General features: G+C 40.3%; 1 protein-coding gene across 1 annotated transcript in view; it reads left to right on the top strand.

The window, feature by feature from the left end:
* ABCC4 (ATP-binding cassette, sub-family C (CFTR/MRP), member 4) overlaps positions 1-21525 on the top strand; it is a 237785-nt gene that overhangs the window by 13561 nt on the left and 202699 nt on the right. Inside the window, exon 4 of the mRNA XM_011933938.1 lies at positions 1642-1866. Coding sequence (XP_011789328.1) covers positions 1642-1866 — 225 coding nt within the window. The remainder of the gene's footprint in view (positions 1-1641; positions 1867-21525) is intronic.

Here is a 21525-nt window from a genome sequence, read left to right as displayed (position 1 = left end):
GGGATGAAAGTGTGTGTTAATTTTGTTTTTGTTTTTTATTGATTCTTCTTCCCTCACTTATGATAGACAAAAAACAGCTATCAATAGCAAATCTGTCAGGTGTTTATTATGTCTTTGTTAAGAAGGAGAGATTGCTTAAAAGGAAAAGTTGTTTTTCAAAGTCAAGGTCTTAAAAGATTTTCAACCTTTTTGCATTTTGTCTTCTGAGAAGTCAGGAGGAAATGATGTCAAAGGCCTACATGTTTACCTTTGGTGACCTGGATTTGCAATGAGTGTTTGGTTCTCTTTGATGGGGGAAAAGGGTCCCTTACAAGGGTTTCTAGAGGGAGGAAGTAGATTATGGGGTGAAGTGCTCATTTGGCAGGGAGGGTGAAGGAAAGCTCCTTTGCTTACCTCAAACCATGGCTCAAGCTGTATTCTGCTGTTTCTTTGCCTTAGTCTTGGAGGTTAACATTGCATTCCCTGTGTCTTGTTCCCAGCTCATTGGTGTGGGGTTTTAATTTTGCCTTGGGGAATAGATGATTATTAATATTACTTCAAAACCAGGACCTTCAAAGTATGACTGATTAGAGAACTACTGATAACATTACCTTTGAGGTCAATTTCTGATGTGTTTAATTTTTGACTCTGCACTACCTGAGCCAAAGTGGCAGTTCTTCTGGGCAAATCTAGGCTTGTAGGGGGCAGAAACACTGAAGCAATGTCCTGTGGGTCCAAGAGCCTGGAATCCTCCCAAGCCTGGCTCTTTTCCCCACTCCAATTGAAGCTGAACTTGGTTGTCTTAGATCTATTGACACGTGGAGTTTGGATTGGGAACAATTGGAGAGTCTGATTTTCTGATCTGGGTTTGTGCCATTATCTCCGTTCGTAAAGGCTCTTAACAGTGAAGAAGGTCGCAAGAGTGGTGGCCTCCTATACACGAGCCTTCTCAACTTTCCTGTGGGCTGGGATGTCAAGAGTTAGAGGAAGTGGGGTGAGAGCTGGGGTGTCCATTTGTAAGCAAATTCCTTATTTCTCTTTGGTCACTTGTTTTCTTATTCACCTTAGGCCAAGACTTAATTTGGTAGTTTGCCAAGTGTGCTTTAAAGCACTGTTTGTCATACTGAGCACCTACAGTGTACCAAGCACAATGTACTAAAACTTTATTGACTTTGAAATTAGAATTTTAATTTCAGGTTAAAGCTCCTATCAGCTTGTCTTAAAGAAGAAAACAGTTCTGCTTTTCTTTTAGATTAGTAATGAATGTTGCACTTTGAAAATATAAAAGTAAAACTTGTGTTAAGAAAAAATGAGCCTGGGTGCGGTGGCGCACATCTGTAATCCCAGCACTTTGGGAGGCTGAGGTGGGAGGATCACTTGAGCCTAGTAATTTTAAGACCAGCCTGGGCAACATAGTGAGACCCTGTCTTGACAGAAAAAAAAGAAAAAAGCTCTACATGATGATGTGCACTTGTAGTCCTAGCTACTTGGGAGGCTGAGGCGTGAGGATTGCTTGAGTCAGGGATTTCGAGGCTGCTGGGAGCTAGAATTGTGCCACTTTACTCCAGGATGGGTGACAGAGCGAGCAACATCTGAAAAAAGAAAAAGAAGAAATGGTGTGGTCTTGATGTCTAATTAAAGGCTTTTTTTTTCTTCTTTTAGGAAAGTGCCAAAGTAATCCAGCCCATATTTTTGGGAAAAATTATTAATTATTTTGAAAATTACGATCCCATGGATTCTGTGGCTTTGAACACGGCGTACGCCTATGCCACAGTGCTGACTGTTTGCACGCTCATTTTGGCTATACTGCATCACTTATATTTTTATCACGTTCAGTGTGCTGGGATGAGGTTACGGATAGCCATGTGCCATATGATTTATCGGAAGGTAAGTGACATTCAGCATTAAACGTGTACCTCACCTGAAGCATCAGAAGCATTCTGGGAAAGTTTTATGTAAATTAAATGCTGCATAAATAGCCACTGCCCTCCAGCCTGGGTGACAGAGCAAGACCCTGTCTCTAAAAAAAGAAAAAGAAGAAAACTTCTGTAAATAGAATCATTTACACCTTACTAGAGAAGCTTGCTATTTGCATCAGGCCAATGTTTTTTTCTTTATGCAAAATTTTCCAGTGTATAATGAAAGTTTTCTACTGCTGTCAGGGCACGGCTGCCTTTAATAACAGGCTGTTGCAGAATACTAAATTTATAATGAAATCTAATTAAAAATATCAAATTGGTTTTCAGTGTTTCTTTGCCTCAATCTCACAGTTGTATTTATGGAAATTTTTGTTGTTGTTCATTACAACCTTCACTTACATCACAGTTGTATTAAGAAGTGAACTTCAGTCAAATTGGATCTATGAAATTAAATCTAGGAGAAAAGAATATATTTGAGAAAGAGAATTCTTGTATTTTTTAAATGAACCATTTAGTCATATTCCATATAATTTTCTTAACTGAAGAAAAATGTAAATGGAATCCATGTCAGATACAGGCTTTCTTTATATTCTAAATCTAGTTGTGGTTGTTTTTAATGGTATTTAAGAAAATAGTTGGATGTTTGGGATAACACTTTGAATTTTTGATTGTTTTTCACAATTTTGGAGAGAACTTACAGTGTTTCTGTTTTCTGGTTGGTTTTCATTCAAAGTAAGTTTTTACATTAAACAGTTGTCCCTTGGTATTCGTATGGGATTGGTTATAGGACCTCTTGAGGATATAAAAAATCGGAGGATGCTTAAGTCCTTGATATAAAGTGGCATAGTATTTGCATATAACTTATTCATACCCTCCCATATATGGCATTTTATTTATTTATTTTAAATAATTTCATCTTTTTTAGATTCAGGGGTAGAGGTGCATGTTTTTTCCACGGGTGTATGGTGTGATGCTGAGGTTTGGGGTATGGATGCTCCCATCTCCCAGGCCGTGAGTGTGGTACCTAATAGGTAGTTTTTCAGCCCTTGCTGCATTCCCTCTCTCCCCACTCTTGTAGTCTGCAGTGTCTTTGTTCTCATCTTTATGTCCGTCTGTACCCAGTGATTACCTGCCACTTATAAGTGAGAACATCTGGGCTGGGCACGGTGGCTCAAGCCTGTAATCCCAGCACTTTGGGAGGCCGAGACGGGCGGATCACGAGGTCAGGAGATCCAGACCATCCTGGCTAACACGGTGAAACCCCGTCTCTACTAAAAAAATACAAAAAACTAGCCGGGCGAGGTGGCGGGCGCCTGTAGTCCCAGCTACTCGGGAGGCTGAGGCAGGAGAATAGCGTAAACCCGGGAGGTGGAGCTTGCAGTGAGCTGAGATCCGGTCACTGCACTCCAGCCTGGGCGACAGAACGAGACTCCGTGTCAAAAAAAAAAAAATAGGTGAGAACATCTGGTATTTGGTTTTCTGTTCTGGTGTTAATTCGCTTAGGATAATGGTCTCCAGCTGCATCCGTGTGGCTGCAAAGGACAAGATTTTTTTTTTTTTTTAATGGATGCACTCCCATGTACTTTAAATCATCTTGGCTTACTTATAATACCTAATACAATGTAAGTATACATTATATAATGTACAATATACAATGTACATTGGGTACAGTTATATAATGTACATTGTACATTATATAATTGTACATTGTAAATTGTATATTATATAATTGTTCATTATGTAATGTAAATATACATCATATTAGGTATTATAAATAAATGCTTAGGGAATAGTGACAAGAAAAAAATCTGTGCGTGTTCCGTACAGACACAATCACCTGTTTTGTTTCCCCCAAATATTTTCAACCCCAGGTTGGTTGAGTCCAGGGAAGCAGAACCCACACATACAGAAGGCTGACTGTATTTTCTTTCCCATCAGGGCAGTAATAATGATAAGACCTGATTTGATATTTTCTTATTTTATTTGTGCTTTTGTATTGAGATATGCCATAAATTATACCATAGTTTGCCCTGGTCTTGCCTGTTACAGAAGGAGTAGGATTTCTGGTTGCTTTACAAAGAAGCTGCCGTAGAGATGCTAGTGTCAAGAGCTAAAGAACTTGTCATTAAATCAGTCCTGGATATCTCTTTGTCCTGGGCCATTTTTTTAAGCCATTTAAAAATTTTTTTTTAAACCAAGTCTTGCTGTCATCCAGGCTGGAGTGCAGTGGTGCAACCTGTGCTCACTGCAACCTCCACCTCCCGGATTCAAGCGATTCTCCTGCCTCAGCCTGCCAAGTAGCTGGGATTACAGACATGTGCCACCACGCCCAGGTAATTTTTGTGTTTTTAGTAGAGACGGTTTCACCATGTTGGCCAGGCTGGTCTTGAACTCCTGACCTCGCGATTTGCCCGTCTTGGCCTCCCAAAGTGCTGGGATTGCAGGTGTGAGCCACTGCACCCAGCTCATTTAAATTTAAAGTATTCTTCTTTAACCTCGTCGTCACTTATCCAGAGCTTCCGTAAGGTGTCCTCCCCAAGTTTTCCTTTGACATGGGGGAATTGATCTTGTAATTCTGTGAATCCTGGAGGCCTCGTGTCTTAGTGTCTTTGGTACAGTGTAACAGGTTTGCCCGGATTCCTCATGTGTAATGTGAAAATGATAACAAGGCTTGTACACACTAGTCAAGGGGTCTTCACCACCACCACCACCACCACCACCACCATCACCAGCATCATCAGCAGCACCATCATCTGTGTTTTTCTCCTGTACTCTCTTCTGCCATTTAGGAGAAGAATACTGAGGTTTTTCTATAAATTAGCTAGTTTTTTGTCTTTCAAGATCATACTTCTAATAAATGCATAAAAATTTTCACTAACACTCCACTTGCAAACTTTAAAAACACCCTACATGAAGTCCGGTTTGAGGTAGTGGTTCAGTAAAACACAGCTCTTTGTACAAGTGAGATATTGTTCACCTGTTTTTCTTGCTCTTTTCCACTAACGCTTTGGAAATAGCCTTTGGGAAATCTGATCTAACTCAGCAAATTTGCTTACCTGCATGTAAACATCTCCCAAAGGTATTAATTTACCAGTTTGATTATCTTAGAAGTATTGTCTCTTTACAAAGTGAAAAATTGCTTGGGTTAAACCATAAGACTTAACCTGAAATCCCAGAAATGTGGGAAAGACGAATATCCTCATGTCCTGTCTTGTATGTGGAAACATGCCCAGGTGAAGAAATAAGACACTTCCTCCTCACCTGTGGGCTGCGTCCTTGGGCCAGAGACTGGCTCTGCAGCAGGGCTCTGAAAGGTCCCTCTGCAACGCTGCAGTTTCCACTGAGGCCCCACATCCTAATTCCCGATCTGGCAGAAATCAGGTTGGGTGTTGCAAATGGAATGACTGCGGAGCCCATCGTCATCAGTTAGTGTTGAATGATCTTGTGGGATGTCTGCAAATGACTTACTTTTTCACAGCTTTGGTAAAATTACTTTAGGCTTTTTCATCATTTTTTTTTTTCTTACTGTAGTAAAATATGCATAATACAAAATTTACCATTTTAACTCTTTTTAAGTGTACAATAGTTCATTGGCATTAAGTACATTCACATCACTGTGCCTCCCAACCCCACCATCCATCGACAGAATTTGTTCATCTTCCTGGGTGGAAACTCTGTACCCATTAGGCACTGATTCTCCAGTCTCCCTTCTCCACAGTTATCACCCTGCTGCTTTCCAGCTCTATGAATTTGATGACTCTAGGTATTTCATAGAAGTAGAATCCTATGGTATTTGTTACTTTGTGCCTGGCTCACTTCATGGAGCATAAGGTCTTCAGGGATTATCTGTGCTGTATTGTTCCTGCCTCAGCCTCCTAAGTAGCTGGGACTACAGGCACCTGGCACCATGCCAGGCTAATTTTTGTATTTTTACTAGAGACAGAGTTTCACCATGTTGGCCAGACTGATCTCAAACTACTGACCTCGCGATCTGCTCACCTCGGCCTCCCAAAGTGCTGGGATTACAGGTGTGGTACCTGGCTGAGTCCTTGATTTTAATACACTGGAGTATATATTTAGAGGTGGGGTTGCTGGGTTATGTGGTAATTCTATGTTTAATTTTTTGAGGAACCACCATACTGTTTTTCACAGTGGCCACACCATTTTACATTCCCACTTACTCTTTAATAATTTGTCTGTTTAACTTGAGAACTAAATGAGGTGTTTTTATGAATCATGACTAGCTTTAATTTGGATTGATGGCTCCAAGGGTGGTCTGTTGAAATGGTTCATGGTGGTTTGTTCAGGTTCCTTGTGTTATTTCTTATAACTTTTACCAAATAAAGAGACTGTGCAGCACAGGCTGTATTTTAAGTGAGGTCAACAGATTGGCATTAAGAATATGGGCTCCTCATGGCAATAGTACTTGCTCATGTTAGAATGTCATCAGTCACAAGTCATAATTCTTTTACATTAAATTAAAATAATTTACATTTCTTTTAATCCTGTCATTTGAGAGCCCTCTCCTTTTGACCATTTCTTTCTTCTTCTTTTTTTTTGAGACAAGGTCTCTCTATGTTGCCCAGACCAGTCTCAAACTCCTGGGCTCAAGAGATCCTCCTGCCTTGGCCTCCCAAAGTACCAGGATTACAGGTGTGAGCCATCACACCTGGCTTTATTTTTTTTGTTTGAGATGGAGTCGTACTCTGTCGCCCGGGCTACAGCACAGTGGCATGATCTTAGCTCAGTGCAACCTCCACCTCCCAGGTTCAAGTGATACCCATGCCTCAGCTTCCCAGGTAGCTGGGATTACAGGCATGGTGGTGCATTTTTGTATATTTAGCAGAGATGGAGTTTCACCATGTTGGCCAGGCTGGTTGCAAACTCCAAACCTCAGGTGATCTGCCTGTGTTGACTTCTTAAAGTGCTGGGATTACAGGTGTGAGCCACTGTGCATGGCCTTGATCTTTTCCTTCTCTTTTCTGGCATTGCTGCAGGTCCGGTATATTTTTAGGTCAGTGGTCAGAGCAGCAGACAGCCTCCTCTGCCACAGACTGAGTGGGAAGTAGAAAGCGCCCTCCCATGATGCACAGAGAGGCTGGGCTTGTGCACCTTTGCCAAGTCATGTCTGCCACCCTATGCAATAAGTAGAACCTGAAGTAAAAAAATAAATGCACCATCATGTGCCAATGGTGAGAAGATTGCAGCCCCCTGTAGCTCTCCAGCTGTATCCCAGTCTTCCTGCCCTATCTCCCTCTGGGTTTTCTCAGTGGATGTGGAAAGACAATTGATAGAAAATTTTGTCAGCATCTGAGCTATACAATGTTGTGGTTATAGTTTTAAAACAGAACTTTTGTTTTTATTTAAAGCTAATTTTATTTCACTTTAGACTCTATATTGCTTTATATTTAGACTGAATAGTATGAAATTACAGTATTCAGGGCCAGGTGCATTGGCTCACACCTGTAATCCCAGCACTTTGGGAGGCTGAGGTGGGTGGCTCACTTGAGGCTAGGTGTTCGAGACCAGCCTGACCAACATGGTGAAACCGTGTCTCTACTAAAAATATAAAAATTAGCCTGGCATGGTCATGCACACCTGTGAGCCCATCTACTCGGGAGGCTGAGGCACAAGAATTGCTTGAACCCAGGAGGCGGAGGTTGTAGTGAGCTGAGATCTATGCCACTGCACTCCAGCAGGGGTGACATAGCAAGACTCTTCTTTAAAAAAAAGAAATTACTTATATTCAACTCCTTTGGGCCTTTTTACAAAACTAGCAATTCCATATGGTTCAAACTAACCTTTTGTCTATTAATCTGTAGATAGGTTTCCTTTCTGAGGATTCGTAGGGAGCCTCTTGAGAGTGTTGTCAGAGTGAAACTGTGTGGTGTGTGTAGAAGTAGAGTTATCTCCCTGGACACACGTGATACTTTGGACTTCCTCTTCTAATGTTATTTTCTAAGTTTCTGACAAAATTAGAATGAAGCAGTAGTGCTTTTTACATTGTCTATAATACATTAAAATGTTTGCTTCAAAAACTCCCCCCCCCCACATTTTTTGGTTTTACTTCTCAAGTGAACTTGAATTGTATCTGGGCATTTTGTGAGACGTTAGTCTCATCAAGGGACAATTTGTCAGTCTTCTAGTTTGCTAGGGAATAGCTTAAGAGGAGCTAAGTTAACTTTCCGTAGCTTGGAGTTTGAGCTAAGAAAGCAAGTTAAGGAGGGAGGACTTGTTTTGTTTGGATTTTTCCAAGAGGAAATTTCTGCTGCTGAAGATTTAGGAGTGTCAGATGCGTCCCACCATCTGATAATTTTATTTGCCTCACTGGGGTGTGGGTACAAACTGGAAGAAAATGCTTTAGCTCAGTAGTTCCTCAAACTGCTCTCTGTTGTATTCATGAGGGGAAATATTCAAAATAACACTGGTGTCTGGACTCTTCCCCTAAACATTCGGAATTAATTGCTATAGAGAAATTTTAAAAGCTCCTATACTAATAGGCTTCAGATGCGTGTTCAACTTAATTTTATGCTTTATAACTAAGACCTTCCAGTTCACAGAGATAGCATATGGGTTGCGGGTTTAATCCCCCTCACTGGTGAATAACTCCTTCAGACTTGTAGGTATAAATCTCAAGCATGGTACCTGCTCATCAGCCCGAGTGTCCTACCATCTGGTCTGGAAATCTCATATGCAGGAGAGCCCAGGTGTTGAGTCAGGTGTCCAGGCACTTTGCAGAAGACTCCATGAAGTCTGCTAGTGGCGGATTGGCAAGGGTAGAGATTGAGTGTGGACTCTGAGAGCTATCATGGACTCAGAGCAGTCAGACCTGAGTTCATATCTCAATGTTGCCGTTTTCTAAGCTGTAAAATCTTAGAGAAGTGCATTCACTTTTCAGAGCCAGTTTCCTGATGACAACATGTTGAAGACTATTTCCTCCACTGAATTAAGTTGGAGAAAATGTTGTAGATTAAATGGCCATTTATGTGTGAATCTGTTTCTGGATCTTCTATTCTGTTTTGTTGATCTATATTTTCTTTTGTTTTACTTTAATAGTCAGGTGGATAGAATCTATTCTTTCTTCATAGCAAATTGTCTTAATTACTATAGCTTTATAAATCAAATACTGAAAGTTACCCAACCTGTTTTTTTTTATGATTGTTTTTGCTATTGTAAGTCTCTTGTATTTTCATAATTGCCTTCAGAATCAGCTTTTCAAGTTTTACAGGAAACTGTTGGGTTATGCATTGGAATTGTGTTAAATTTATAGACTTAGAGTGGGCATCTTAACATTATTTAGATTTGCAGTCTAAGAAAATGGTGTATTTACTTTTCCTCAGTTATCTAGATCTTTATAAATTTCTTTCTTTTTTCTTTTTTTTTTTTAAGTAGAGATGGAGTCTCACTGTGTTGCCCAGGATGATCTTGAACTCCTGAACCCAATTGATTCTCCTGTTTTGTCCTGCCAAAGTGTTGGGATTACCGGCATGAGCCACTGACTCCAAGCCCTAGATCTTTAACTCTCCTTGTAATTATTAGGATAGAGATCTTAAAGATCATATGTTATATTTTTATTCCTTAGCATTTAAAAAGAATGCCGTAATTCAAAGTATCATTTGTGCTGTTATAAATGGTATTTTATTTATGTATTTAATTTTTTTTGAGACAGACTCTCGCTCTGTTGCCCAAGCTGGAGTGCAGTGGCACGATCTTGGCTCACTGCAACCTCCGCCTCCCGGGTTCAAGCAATTCTTCTGCCTCAGCCTCCTGAGTAGCTGGGATTACAGGCATGTGCCACCGCACCCAACTAATTTTTGTATTTTTAGTAGAGACGGGATTTTACTATGTTGGCCAGGTCTCGAACTCCTGACCTCAGGTGATCTACTCACCTCGGCCTCTCAAAATGCTGGGATTTCAGGAGTGAGCCATTCTTGGCCTCCCAAAGTGCTGGGATTACAGGAGTGAGCCGCTGTGCCCAGCCATAAATCGTATTTTAAATTTTCACTTACCATTTGTTGTTAGTATATAGAAATACAATTTATTTTTGTATTTTTGCTTTGTTTCCTGAAACCTTGCTAAAGTGCATTAAGTTGCAGTAATTTTTGCCTTTTTCCTTAGGATAGCTATTTAGATAATCATGCCTTTGGATAGAAACAAATATACTCTGTGTGTGTGTGTGTGTGTGTGTGTGTGTGTGTGAGAGAGAGAGAGAGTGGGGGAGAGGGAGAGAAGAAGGGAGAGAAGTTAAAATCTACAGTTATGAGAGTTTGTCTCTTTTTCTCTTTAGTCATGAACTTTTTGCATCCTGACTTACTAGATTCACTTGTATTTAAAAGTTTCTTACTGGATTCATTTGTGCTTAAGGTTTATTTGTATTTAATATCCCCTCACTTTCATCACCGTACAATATTTGTGCTGTAATTATTCAGTTGTCTTTCTGCAATTTAAAAGAAGAAAAAGAAGGAAAAAAATAGTTTTTAAATTACCCACTGAAGTACCATTTCTGGTGCTCTTCATTCCTTCCCTTAGCTCCAGGTTTCCATTTGAGAGAATTTCTTTTCAGCATGTAAAACATCTATTAGCATTTCTTTCTTTTCTTTTTTTTTTTTTTTTTGAGACAGAGTCTCGCTCTGTCACCCAGACTGGAGTACAGTGGCGTAACCTTGGCTCACTGCAACCTCCACCTGCCGGGTTCAAGTGATTCTCCTGCCTCAGCCTCCTGAGTAGCTGGGATTATAGGCGTGTGACACCACACCTGGCTAAATTTTATATTTTTAGTAGAGATGGGGTTTTGCTATGTTGCCCAGGCTGGTCTTGAACTCCTGACCTCAAGTGATCCACCTGCCTTGGCTTCCCAAAGTGCTGGGATTACAGGCGTGAGCCACCACGCCTGGCCAACATTTCTTATAGTACAAGTCTGCTGGCGATGAATTCTCTCATTTTGTTCTTTAATCTGGACAATTTTTTTTTTCCTTTTAAAGCACATGGTTGCTATATGTTGAATTCTGGGTGATAGCTGGTGGTGTCTGCCCCTCTTCCCTCAAAGGTGTTCCATTGTCAACTGGCCTTCGTTCTTTCTGATAAGAAGTTAGCCATCAGTTGTATCTTTATTACCTTGTATGTAATGTTTCTATGTTTTTTTCTTTTTTTTTCTCTTTGATACTGATTTTCTAGAGGATTGATAATGATCCTAGGTATAATTTACGTGGTATTTATGCTTCTCGGAGTTTGCTGAGCTTCTTGGATCTTTGATTTGATTTGTTTTATTATTGTAAAGTTTAGGAAATATTTAACCATTTTATCAATTTTTTTGACTTATTCTCACACTCTTGTTTTTCTTGGACTCCTATTACATATATATTAAACTATTTGAGATTGTCTTATAGGACAGTCTTTTTTCATTTTTATTCAATCTTCTCTGTTTTTAAACTGCTAGTAAGCCCAGCCAGTGATTTTTTTTTTCTTCTTTCTTTCTCATTTCAGTATTGCAGCTCTAGAGTGTTTATTGGGTTCTTTTTAAAATATTTTACACTGGCCAGGCATGGTGGCCTGTAATCCCAACACTTTGGGAGGCTGAGGCAGGCAGATCACATGAGGTCAGGAGTTTGAGACCAGCCTGGCCAACATGGTGAAACCCTGTCTCTACTAAAAATACAGAATTTAGCTGGGTGTGGTGGCGGGCGCCTATAATCCCAGCTACTCGGGAGGCTGAGGCAGGAGAATCGCTTGAACCCGGGAGGCGGAAGTTGCAGTGAGCTGAGATCACACCATTGTACTCCAGCCTGGGTGACAAAGTGAGACTCTTTCCCAAAAAAAAACAAACAAACACACACTACACTTTTTTTGCTGAAAATCTCTATCTCTTTACTCATATTTTCCCTCAGTTTCTTTGAACATATTAACCCTTTGAGTACATTTATACTTGTTTCTGTAAATCTTAAACTCCAGTGTTTGTGCCTACTTGGATTTGCTTTTATTATTTATATATTCAAGGAGTTTGGTTTTCATTATAAATGCTGCTTTCTTTATTGCCCTGAGTTAAATTTTCTTTCTTGCATGTCTAAGATTTTTTATTCTGGACATTTTGGATGATATATTTTATGTCTGACTTCTGATAATTCTAAAAAGTATTGAATTTTACTCTAATAGCATATTAACTGGCTGAACTCATAGGCCTGTTTTTTATGCTTTGTTAGGGCAGAACTTTGGAAATTTTAAGGTGTTTTCCAAGCTTCTCTAACTTGATGGGACTCAAGATTCAAACCATGTGCCATTTGCGGGCCTTGTTAGGTAGTGCTTGTTTTTTCTTGGGCAAGTTTAGAGTTAATTCTTTTTTAGTGTAGAGTTTCTCAACCTGAGTAGCATTTAACATTTAGGGCTAAATAATTCTTTTTGGGGATGGAGAGGCTGTTCCATGCATTGTAAGATGTTGCACAGCATCTGTGGCCTCAACCCACTAGAAAGCGTCCCTCTAGTTGTAACAGCCAGTAGTGCCACCAGTCATTGCCAAATCTCTCCTGGGGGCAAAATTGCCCTGTTTGAGAATGATTTTTCTGGATAGTGCTCTTGAATTCTAAGACATGGTCTCTCTGGTGTTTGAACTGTATGCCTGGTGTGTTAATGATATGTAAATGAGGTTTCTGCACCCTGGTCCGGTGAGTATTTCAGTACCTCACCTCAGCTTGACCTTCAGTATCTCTGTTCAGCTCACTCCTCCTTAGCACTAGCTCTCTGTTAAGGCTTGGGTGGCCTTGACCTGTGCCTGCATATCAGCCAAGGACTTGCAGCACCCCCACCCCACAGCCTTCTGGGGCCCTTCCCTTCTGATACCTCCTTACTGTCCAGGGCCAGGCAGATGCCAGTGGCTTTAACTAACCCAAGCTCTGACCTCCGCCCCTTTGCTCGGTAGGGCTGCTGTGCTGTGTTTGGACTTCAGTTCACTGCCACAGTCGGAAAGTGGTGTCCTGGCTCAGAGCCAAGGCAACGCTTGGTGTCTGGAAGCATCTGCCTCCTAGTGTTGTACAGTTCTGGGGCAGAGGAGTGGGCTGTTATGGTATAAGCCATTTAGCCGTGGCCAGAGCCCACTCTCTCTGCTAGTTGAAGAGCCCAGATGTTTTTGAGCTGTGGAGCTGGGAGCTCCGAGCGTACGGTACAGGGTGTGGTCATGTGGGCTGTAGGAAATGCCTGATTAACTTCCTTACTGAATAGATGCAGGGTGAGGGCATATGCTAGACTGGGGGGCTCCGACATCTGCCATCTGTCACCTGTGTGCTTAACAAAAACCCCAATCCCGGGCCCATCCCCGGCCTGACCTGCTATTTCAGAATTTCTAGGGAAAGGGTCTGGAAATCTGTGTATTTAATTTGTGCCCCAGGGAAGTTTCTGTGCTGGAGGATGGCTAAGGGAACAACACGTGTGGAGAGGGAGGCCGGATGTGGCTTCCTTGGAAGGGAAGGGGCCGCATGAGGCTCTGCATTCCTTTCCCCAGGACTTATGTTGAAATCATGGCTGATGATTTAGTTTTTAAAAATGTTAATTAATTTTAAATTTTATCTTTCTTCTGTTTTTTTCTGCCTTAGTTCTAAGACATCCTGTTGTAGCAAATTTTTAAATTTTTTCATTGCCTTGAAAATGTTTTTATTTCTCCTTTTTTTTATTAAAGATATTTCTCTAGGTTTAGAATTTGTATTTTATGATTATTTACTTTTCAGGCCTTCAAACATCATTGATTTGTTTTTAATCTTTTTCTGTTAAAAATTTTAAAAAATTGTGATAAAATATACGTAACGGTCAGGCATGGTGGCTCACACCTGTAATCCCAATACTTTGGGAGGCTGAGATGGCTGGATCACTTGAACCCAGGGGTTCAAGACCAGCCTGGGCAACATAGTGAAACGTTGTTTCTACAAAAAAAACCCACAAAAATCAGCCAGGCATGGTGGTGTGCACTGGTAGTCTCAGCTACTTGGGAGGCTGAGGTGGGAGGATTACCTGAGCCCAGGAAGTCGAGCCTTAAGTGAGCCATGATTGTGCCGCTGCACTCCATCCTGAGCACTGGAGTGAGACCCTGTCTCAAAAAAATATCTATCACATAAAATTTGTAATTTTTGCAAGGCGTGGTGGCTCCTGCCTGTCATCCTCTGGCATCCTCCATTTTACTTTCTCTCTGTAATAATCTGACTACTGAAGGGGCCTCATCCAAGTGGGATCATACCATATTTGTCCTTTGGTGAGTGACTTATCTCACTTCGCATCATGTCCTCAGATACATTTAATATTGGAGTTTATGTCATACATTTTCTCAGCATTTAGTGAAAAACTTCTGCCTCACCCTGATCCTCAGCTGTTGTACGGCATATTTATTCAGCTGTAGTGGGAAAGGAAAGAATTTCAGAGATTCTACCCTTCTCTGGCTTCTTGCTCTGACCAACTGCCTGTGTCCTGGTGTGGGTGAAGTCCTCATCTTCTGCTTTCTACTACCTCTGGAACCCATTAGCTGAAGGAACAGGGTCAGTTTCTCTTTTGGGTCTCTCCTGGGGGTAATAGCTGTGGGCACAGGGCTGCTATTTGATACGCTTATCATCGAGTCGAGAAAGTGGGAAGGAGGTACCTTGGTAAAGAGTGTCTGTCCCTCCTCTCTCTCTGCATTTTTCTCCTAATTCCTTTATCCTCATCAGTGAAAGAGATGAAGGCATTACCGCATTTGGTACGTTTGCTTGTAAAAATGTGTGTTAGTGAAGAAGTCATTATTAAGACGTTTTCTGACATCTGTCATTTTTTTCCTGCTGCACAAATCTCTTCATTTTCTTAAAGCATCAAAGATAATCTTTGAAAAGGGAATGAATGATGGAATGAATTTTGCAGTATTATAGTATTGTGCACTTTTACTTTAGGATTACTGAATATCTGGCCTACTCAAGGTCAATACTTTGATAAATAAACAACATTAGGAAAAAAGGAAAATCACATATGTAATATATTTTCATTTTGACCAATTCTTAGTAAAATTATGGTGAGTCTGTAGAGTGCAGATTGCTTCCTCCAAGTATTTTTGGTCTGAAAGAGGGCACATGAAACATGTCGTATTTGAGAAGCTACATTATAAGCACATTTCTTATTTGTTTCTTATAATTTTCTATTAGAAGTGGAAAGCAGGCTGGGTGCATTGGCTCACACCTGTAATCCCAGTACTTTGCAAGGCTGAGGCAGGTGTATCACTTGAGGTCAGGAGTTTGAGGCCAGCCTGACCAACATGGTGAAACCCCATCTTGACTAAAAATAAATAAATAAAAAAAAATTAGCCAGGCAAGATGGCACATGCCTGTAGTCCCAGCTACTTGGGAGGCTAAGGTAGGTGAATCTCTTGAACCCGGAAGGTGGAGGTTGCAATGAGCCAAGATCACGCATGCCTTTGTACTCCAGCCTGGGCAACAAGAGTGAAACTCTGTCTCAAAAGAAAAAAAAGAAGAGAAACATGATAAAAAAGATTTTAAGAAAATGATGATGGATGCCAAACCCAATGGCTCACGCCTCTAGTCCTAAAACTTTGAGAGGCCAAGGCGGGAGCATTGCGGCACACGCCTGTAGTCTGTTACTTGGGAGGCTGAGACAAGAGGATTGCTTGGACCCCAGAGGTGGAGGCTGCGGCCAGCTGTGATCATGCCACTTCAGCAAAAAGAGCAAGACCCTGTCACACACACACAACAAAAAGTTGATAGAAGTTTGGTTTTTTTCTTCCTCTTCAATGGGGGTACACTGCATTTATATTCTCCTTAAGATGATCCTTCTGTGCCCTAACCCTAGACCATATATTTGTCCCCATGTGTGTCCTCACTGTCCCTTCTTTACACACTCCTGGGCTTGTCATCCTCTCCATATTGTCCTTTTGCTTCCTGTTGCCCTGCCAGTATGTCTTGCCCATCACTCTGTTCCCTTCTCAGTGGATAAACCAGTTCAGTTGGGGCTTGTTTTTCAGGCAAAGAAACTGGTGATAGCAGGGTCTGGGGCTGAGGGGTCTTTCAACCATGGTGGGGGGATGTGGCCCCCCTTTGAAGAGATTGTTGTCAAGCCTTGTTACATGTTCTTTCCATGGCTATTGGTAGAGTTGATTAATTAGATTGTACTAATTCCCTTCAATATATATTGATTGACTGCCCCACCACTCACTGAAACACTAATTTTTTTTTCCTTTCTTTTCTTTTCTTCTCTTTTCTTTCTTTCTTTCTTTTTTCTTTTTTTGAGATGGGGTTTTGCTCTGTTGCCCAGACTGGGTTCCAGTGGCATGATCACTGCTCACCACAGCCTTGAGCTCCTGGGTTTAAGCAATCTTTCCACCTCAGCATCCTGAGTAGTTGGGACTACGTGCATGTGCCACCATGCATGGTTAATTTTTAAATTTTTTTGTAGAGACAGGATCTCACTATGTTGCCCAGTCTAGTCTTGAACTCCTGGGCTCACATGATCTTGCCGCCTTGGTCTTCGAAAGTGCTGGGATTACAGGCATGAGCCATCCCACCTGGCCTACAGAGGACTTTCTGTATAGGTTTTCAGGCTTGTATTCCAGCCATGAAAAATCAGGTGAAACAAAAGAAAAGCCCCAGAAGGCAGTGAAACTGTCAGATTATAAAGAACAAGCAGGTTGTTGATTTTGGATGGACATTTTCGTCTCCTTAAATTTCTTTTCTTTTACAGAATTAGGGAAGGAATGTGACTAACTTTGTAGACTAGTCACCCATCATGTGTACGAGGAAGGAGGATATGAGCCAGTCCCTGGGTCATCCCCTCAAAAACAGAGATTATTGGTTTTAGATTATGCAGTCGTGAAAGTAGATGTGTTGTTACTAAGCAACTCTGGCCAACAGTATTGGAAAAATACAGGCAGTTTTCTGCTTCAAGTGACTAAACATACTCATCCTAGTTGCCTGTTGCAGAAATACCCAGTTTAATTGGAAGCTGCATTACCTCACAAACTCAACTCTGGGGTAGGGTCATGAACCCGGAAGTAAGCAAAACGTAAAATAAATAAGATAGATAATACTTACTTTATGTGCTTATTCATACCGTATTTACTCTGACTTTACTTACAACACTCATAAGCCACATCCCAGTCTAAAACAGTAGTAGGTAATGGTGTGACATTCTGATGAGAATAAAGAGGCACCTGATAGCCTGATAGCCAGGGGCAAGATGGATCAGAAAGTACCAGAATCCGAAAAGTGTGGCCACTTGGGGACTCTGCGGGAAGAGCATCCCTGTCCACCAAGGGTCATTGACACAGGGTCAGAGCCATTTTGTTGTGAGGAATTTGCATCGTGGAGGTGATGAACTGCAGTTTGCATCTTTTGTTTTATTTATTATTATTATTATTATTATTTTATTTTTGAGAAGGAACCTCACTGTCACCCCGGCTGGAGTGCAGTGGCGCAATCTTGGCTCACTGCAACCTCTGCCTCTTGGGTTCAAGCAATTCTCCTGCTTCAGTCTCTCCAGTAGCTGGGATTGCAGGGGCATGCACCACCACGCCCGGCTAATTTTTGTATTTTTAGTAGAGACAGGGTTTCACCATGTTGGCCAGGCTGGTCTTGAACTCCTGACTTAAGGTGATCCTCCCTCCTTGGCCTCCCAAAGTGCTAGGATTACAGGCATGAGTCACTGCGCCCAGCCGCATCTTGTTTTAAAAGGACTGTTAGAGAGGGGAGAAAGACATCTGTTAAAATGAAGATTGGATTAATGCATTTAATCCAAGAAGGGATATTCATCTCACCAGTCTGGAAAACTCACTTCCATAGAAATGTCATTCTCTCCTCCCACCTCCTTTTGATGGTGATATTTATGTGGCCACACTGATTAAAATAAGAAAGAAGAAACAGTTTATATCTTTCAAATGAAGCTAGATATTACATGATTTATTTTTAAGAAATTGAAAAAAATTAATGTTTTGTTCTAGATTGTAGAGTTTTCTTGTAATCCCAAACGTATTTCCTTGCCTGCCTTCAGTAGTGAGCAACTATCAAATGGTGCCCTGCTCTGATGGTGTTTACTTCCACCATTCACTGTATTGTTCTTAATGGCCATGCAGATTCTAGAGTAACCAATAATTAGATACTCAGATGTTTTCCAGTTTTCAGTAATTAGATTTTTAGATGTCTTCTAGTTTTTGTATGTTACACATAGCATTTTAATGAACATGATTAAAGCTGAACATTTGGACACATCCTTCATTTCCTAGGGTATACAAATTTCAAGGCTTTTGCTATGCTAGATTTCCTCCCCAAGAGTTGTGAATTACTTACATTTTCCCCAGTGAAATGAGACAGCCCTGCAAGTCCAGATTTGATGTTATATTTTAATCATCACTGTCAATCTCACCAATTTCATAGGTGAAAAATAATGCATTGTTATTTTAATTTACATGGCTTTGTGTAATAGTGGATTTAAGCATTTGCATTTCCTTGGCCATTTGGGTTTTTTTTTTTTTTTTTTTTGGTGAATTTCCTGCACACATCCTTTGCTCTTTAAAAAAAAATTGGTAGGCATTTATAATTCATATTGATATGTAGGGGCCGTTGATTTATTAAAGATATTTTGGGTCTGGGATGTATACTACAAGTTTTGATTTCAGTTGGTTTTAGTTGCCTTTTATTTGTTCTTATGGTAGAACAATTTTGTTTTCACAGGGAAAACAAATTTAATGGTGTCTTTTTATAACCTGTCAGATTAATGAAGCATAGAACCAAAATATTTGCAGAACAATGATACATTAATATGCAGATTTTTTTCTGTACGTTGGATGTGAACTGTTTTAAACTATAACATGGACACTGTTGGAACTAAACTTTAGTTTTCTACATTAATGAGAAACACTGGTAACTTTGCTTCATTAAAAAAAATTGCTTGTTCTCTGTCATATGTAAATAGTTTGACTTTATTATTATCTTCTCATCTACAAAATAGGAATAATTCTTACTTGGTAAGTGTTGTTTTCTTGTTCAGTTGTCTGGCTTACAGTAGGTGCTTACTAAATGGTAGCTTGATTTATGATCATAATGACATAAATGAATATGACTTGGTCTATATATTCTGGTAGCTACTGAGGGTAACACAGATATGTGATTACACTAATTGTACTTCTGAGGATTGTGAGCAGTGGTTTGTTGTTGTTTGCTGGTTTCTTTGGTCTTGATTTTAGGTAGAACTTAGATTATCAATTTTATATGTTCTTTTTAAATGTAAAATCCTTAAAGCCAAAAGTGTACTCTAAGACTTGCTTTAGCTATATCTCACAAATTATCATTATCATTTACTTTAAAATATTTCAGATTTCCCTTATGGTGTCATCTTTGACACATACTTATTTAGACATGTTCATATTCAGATATTTTGAGTTGTTAGAGATATCTTATTGTTGATCTGTAATTTAATTCTGCTGTCACCAGAATACATTCTGTGTAACATTGTTATGTTCAGATATTGATTGAAATTTACTGATGGCCCAACATAAGGACTCTTTTGCCTCAAAGGTTAGAAGTATATAATAGTAAAATTCTATTACCCTTCCCCATCTTTTGTACTATTGTCGTATATTTTACTACTGTGTCCATAATGCACGATTACCATTCTTACTCTAAGCAAAATGTTTTTCAAAGTAATTTGTCTTCTTTTTCTTTTTATTTTTTTAGACAAGATCTCACTCTGTCACCCAGGCTGCAATGCAGTGATGTGATCTTGGCTCACTGCAAACTTCGCCTCCTGGGTTCAAGCGATTCTCCTACATCAGCCCCCGAGTAGCTGGGTCTACAAGTGCAGGGCACGATCCCTGGAGAATTTTTATATTTTTTGTAGAGATGGGGTTTTGCCATGTTGCCCAGGCTGGTCGCGAACTCCTGAGCTCAAGCAATCTGCCCCCCTTAGCCTCCCAAAATGTTGGGATAACAGGCGTGAGCCACCACACCCAGCCTGTCTTTTATATTTACTCACATTGGTCATTTTGGTTTCTGTTTATTCTTTCTGTAGATCTGAGTTTCCATCTGATGTCATCTCCTTTTAGCTTGAAAGGTATTCTTTACACTGTTTTTTACAGTTCAGGTTCATTGCTGATAAAGTCTCTCAGAAAATGTCCTAATTTTACCCTCATATTTTAAAGGATATTTTTTGTTGGTGATAGAATTTTGAGTTGACAGATTTTTTTTTCGTTTGTTCTTTTTTTTTTTTTCGAGTCAGAATCTCACTCTGTCACCAAGGCTGGAGTGGAGTGACGCGATCTTGGCTCAGGCAACCTCCCAGCTTCAAGCGATTCTCCTGCCTGAGCCTCCTGAGTGGCTGGAATTACAGGTGCTTACCACTGTGCCCAGCTAATTTTTATATTTTTAGTAGAGGCGGGATCTCACCGTGTCTGCCAGGCTGGTCTCGAAGTCCTGGGCTCGAGTAATCTGCCCGCCTCAACCTCCCAAAGTGCTGGGAATACAGGTGTGAGCCACCGCGCCTGGCCAGTCGTGTTTCTCTTTCTTTCAGCACTGTAAATATTGTTCTCTTGTCTTCTTGTTTGCATTGTTTCTAGTGTGTCAGCTGCTGGTTGTTTTTGTTGTTTCTCTGTGTTTAATGTGTGTCTAGGTATAGATCTCTTTGTTTTTGTCCTTCATTGGACTTGCTAAGATCCTTAATAATGTAAATTAATATTTACTACCAACTTTGGTAAAATTCCAGTCATTATTTGTTCATATATTTTTTTCTTCCCCTATTTCTTCTGCTTTTAGGACTCCAAATACATGAATATTTTATTACTTAATATTCTCCCATAAGGACCCTCAGTCTTTGTTCTTTTTCTTAACCTTTTTTTCTGTCTATTCTTCAGATTTCAGTTGTAAGCTATAGAAGAAAGGGTTAGCGATTCTGGGAATAGATCAATGGAAAGTATCTGCTATTAATGATATCTAATTCATTTTTTATTTCAAGTATTAACTTTTCAGTTCGAGAATTTCCATTTGGTTCTTTTTGATATTACCTATGTTGCTCCTAAAAATCATATCTACTTGTTATAACCATATTTTTCTTTAACTCCTTGACATATTATAATAGATGCTTCATAGTTGTTGTTTACTAATTCCAAAATCTGGATCATTTCAGATTTTTTTTTCTATTGCCATTTCCCTCCTTTGATTACAGGTCACATTTTATTGTTTCCTTGCATATCTAGTAATTGTTTTACTATGTTGAACATTATGATCGATATACTATAGGGAGTCTGGATTAAAGAGCATTGAGTTTTGTTCATGCAGGCAGTTAACTTCCTGCCAGATTGGCCCCTTTAGCATTGAATCCATCTGTCTGTCTGTCAGTCAGTTAATCATAAGGCGGGTAACTCCATTCTGAACTTATTCCAAGTGCACAGCTGTTAATCTAGGGTGTGATCTTTATTACTAAGACATAGCCTTCCTGGTGTCTCAGTTGAATGCCTGAGGCCCCAGTGGGGATTTCCTTCCTCTCCTCGGGTGGCATCTCCTGCTGCATGACCTCCAGAATCTTCGGTCAGCACTCAGCCCCATAGTTGCTGCTTTCTTAGGTCTCATGGAATCTGGCCCTTCTTATGAAGCCATTGGCAAAGTATCCTGAGTAAATCCCTACTGAAACT

This window comes from Colobus angolensis, unplaced genomic scaffold, assembly GCF_000951035.1.
Source record: "Colobus angolensis palliatus isolate OR3802 unplaced genomic scaffold, Cang.pa_1.0 Scaffold13, whole genome shotgun sequence".
Lineage (NCBI taxonomy): Eukaryota > Metazoa > Chordata > Mammalia > Primates > Cercopithecidae > Colobus > Colobus angolensis.
Note: the sequence above shows the minus strand (reverse complement) of the source record. Positions and strands in the feature narration are given on the sequence as shown.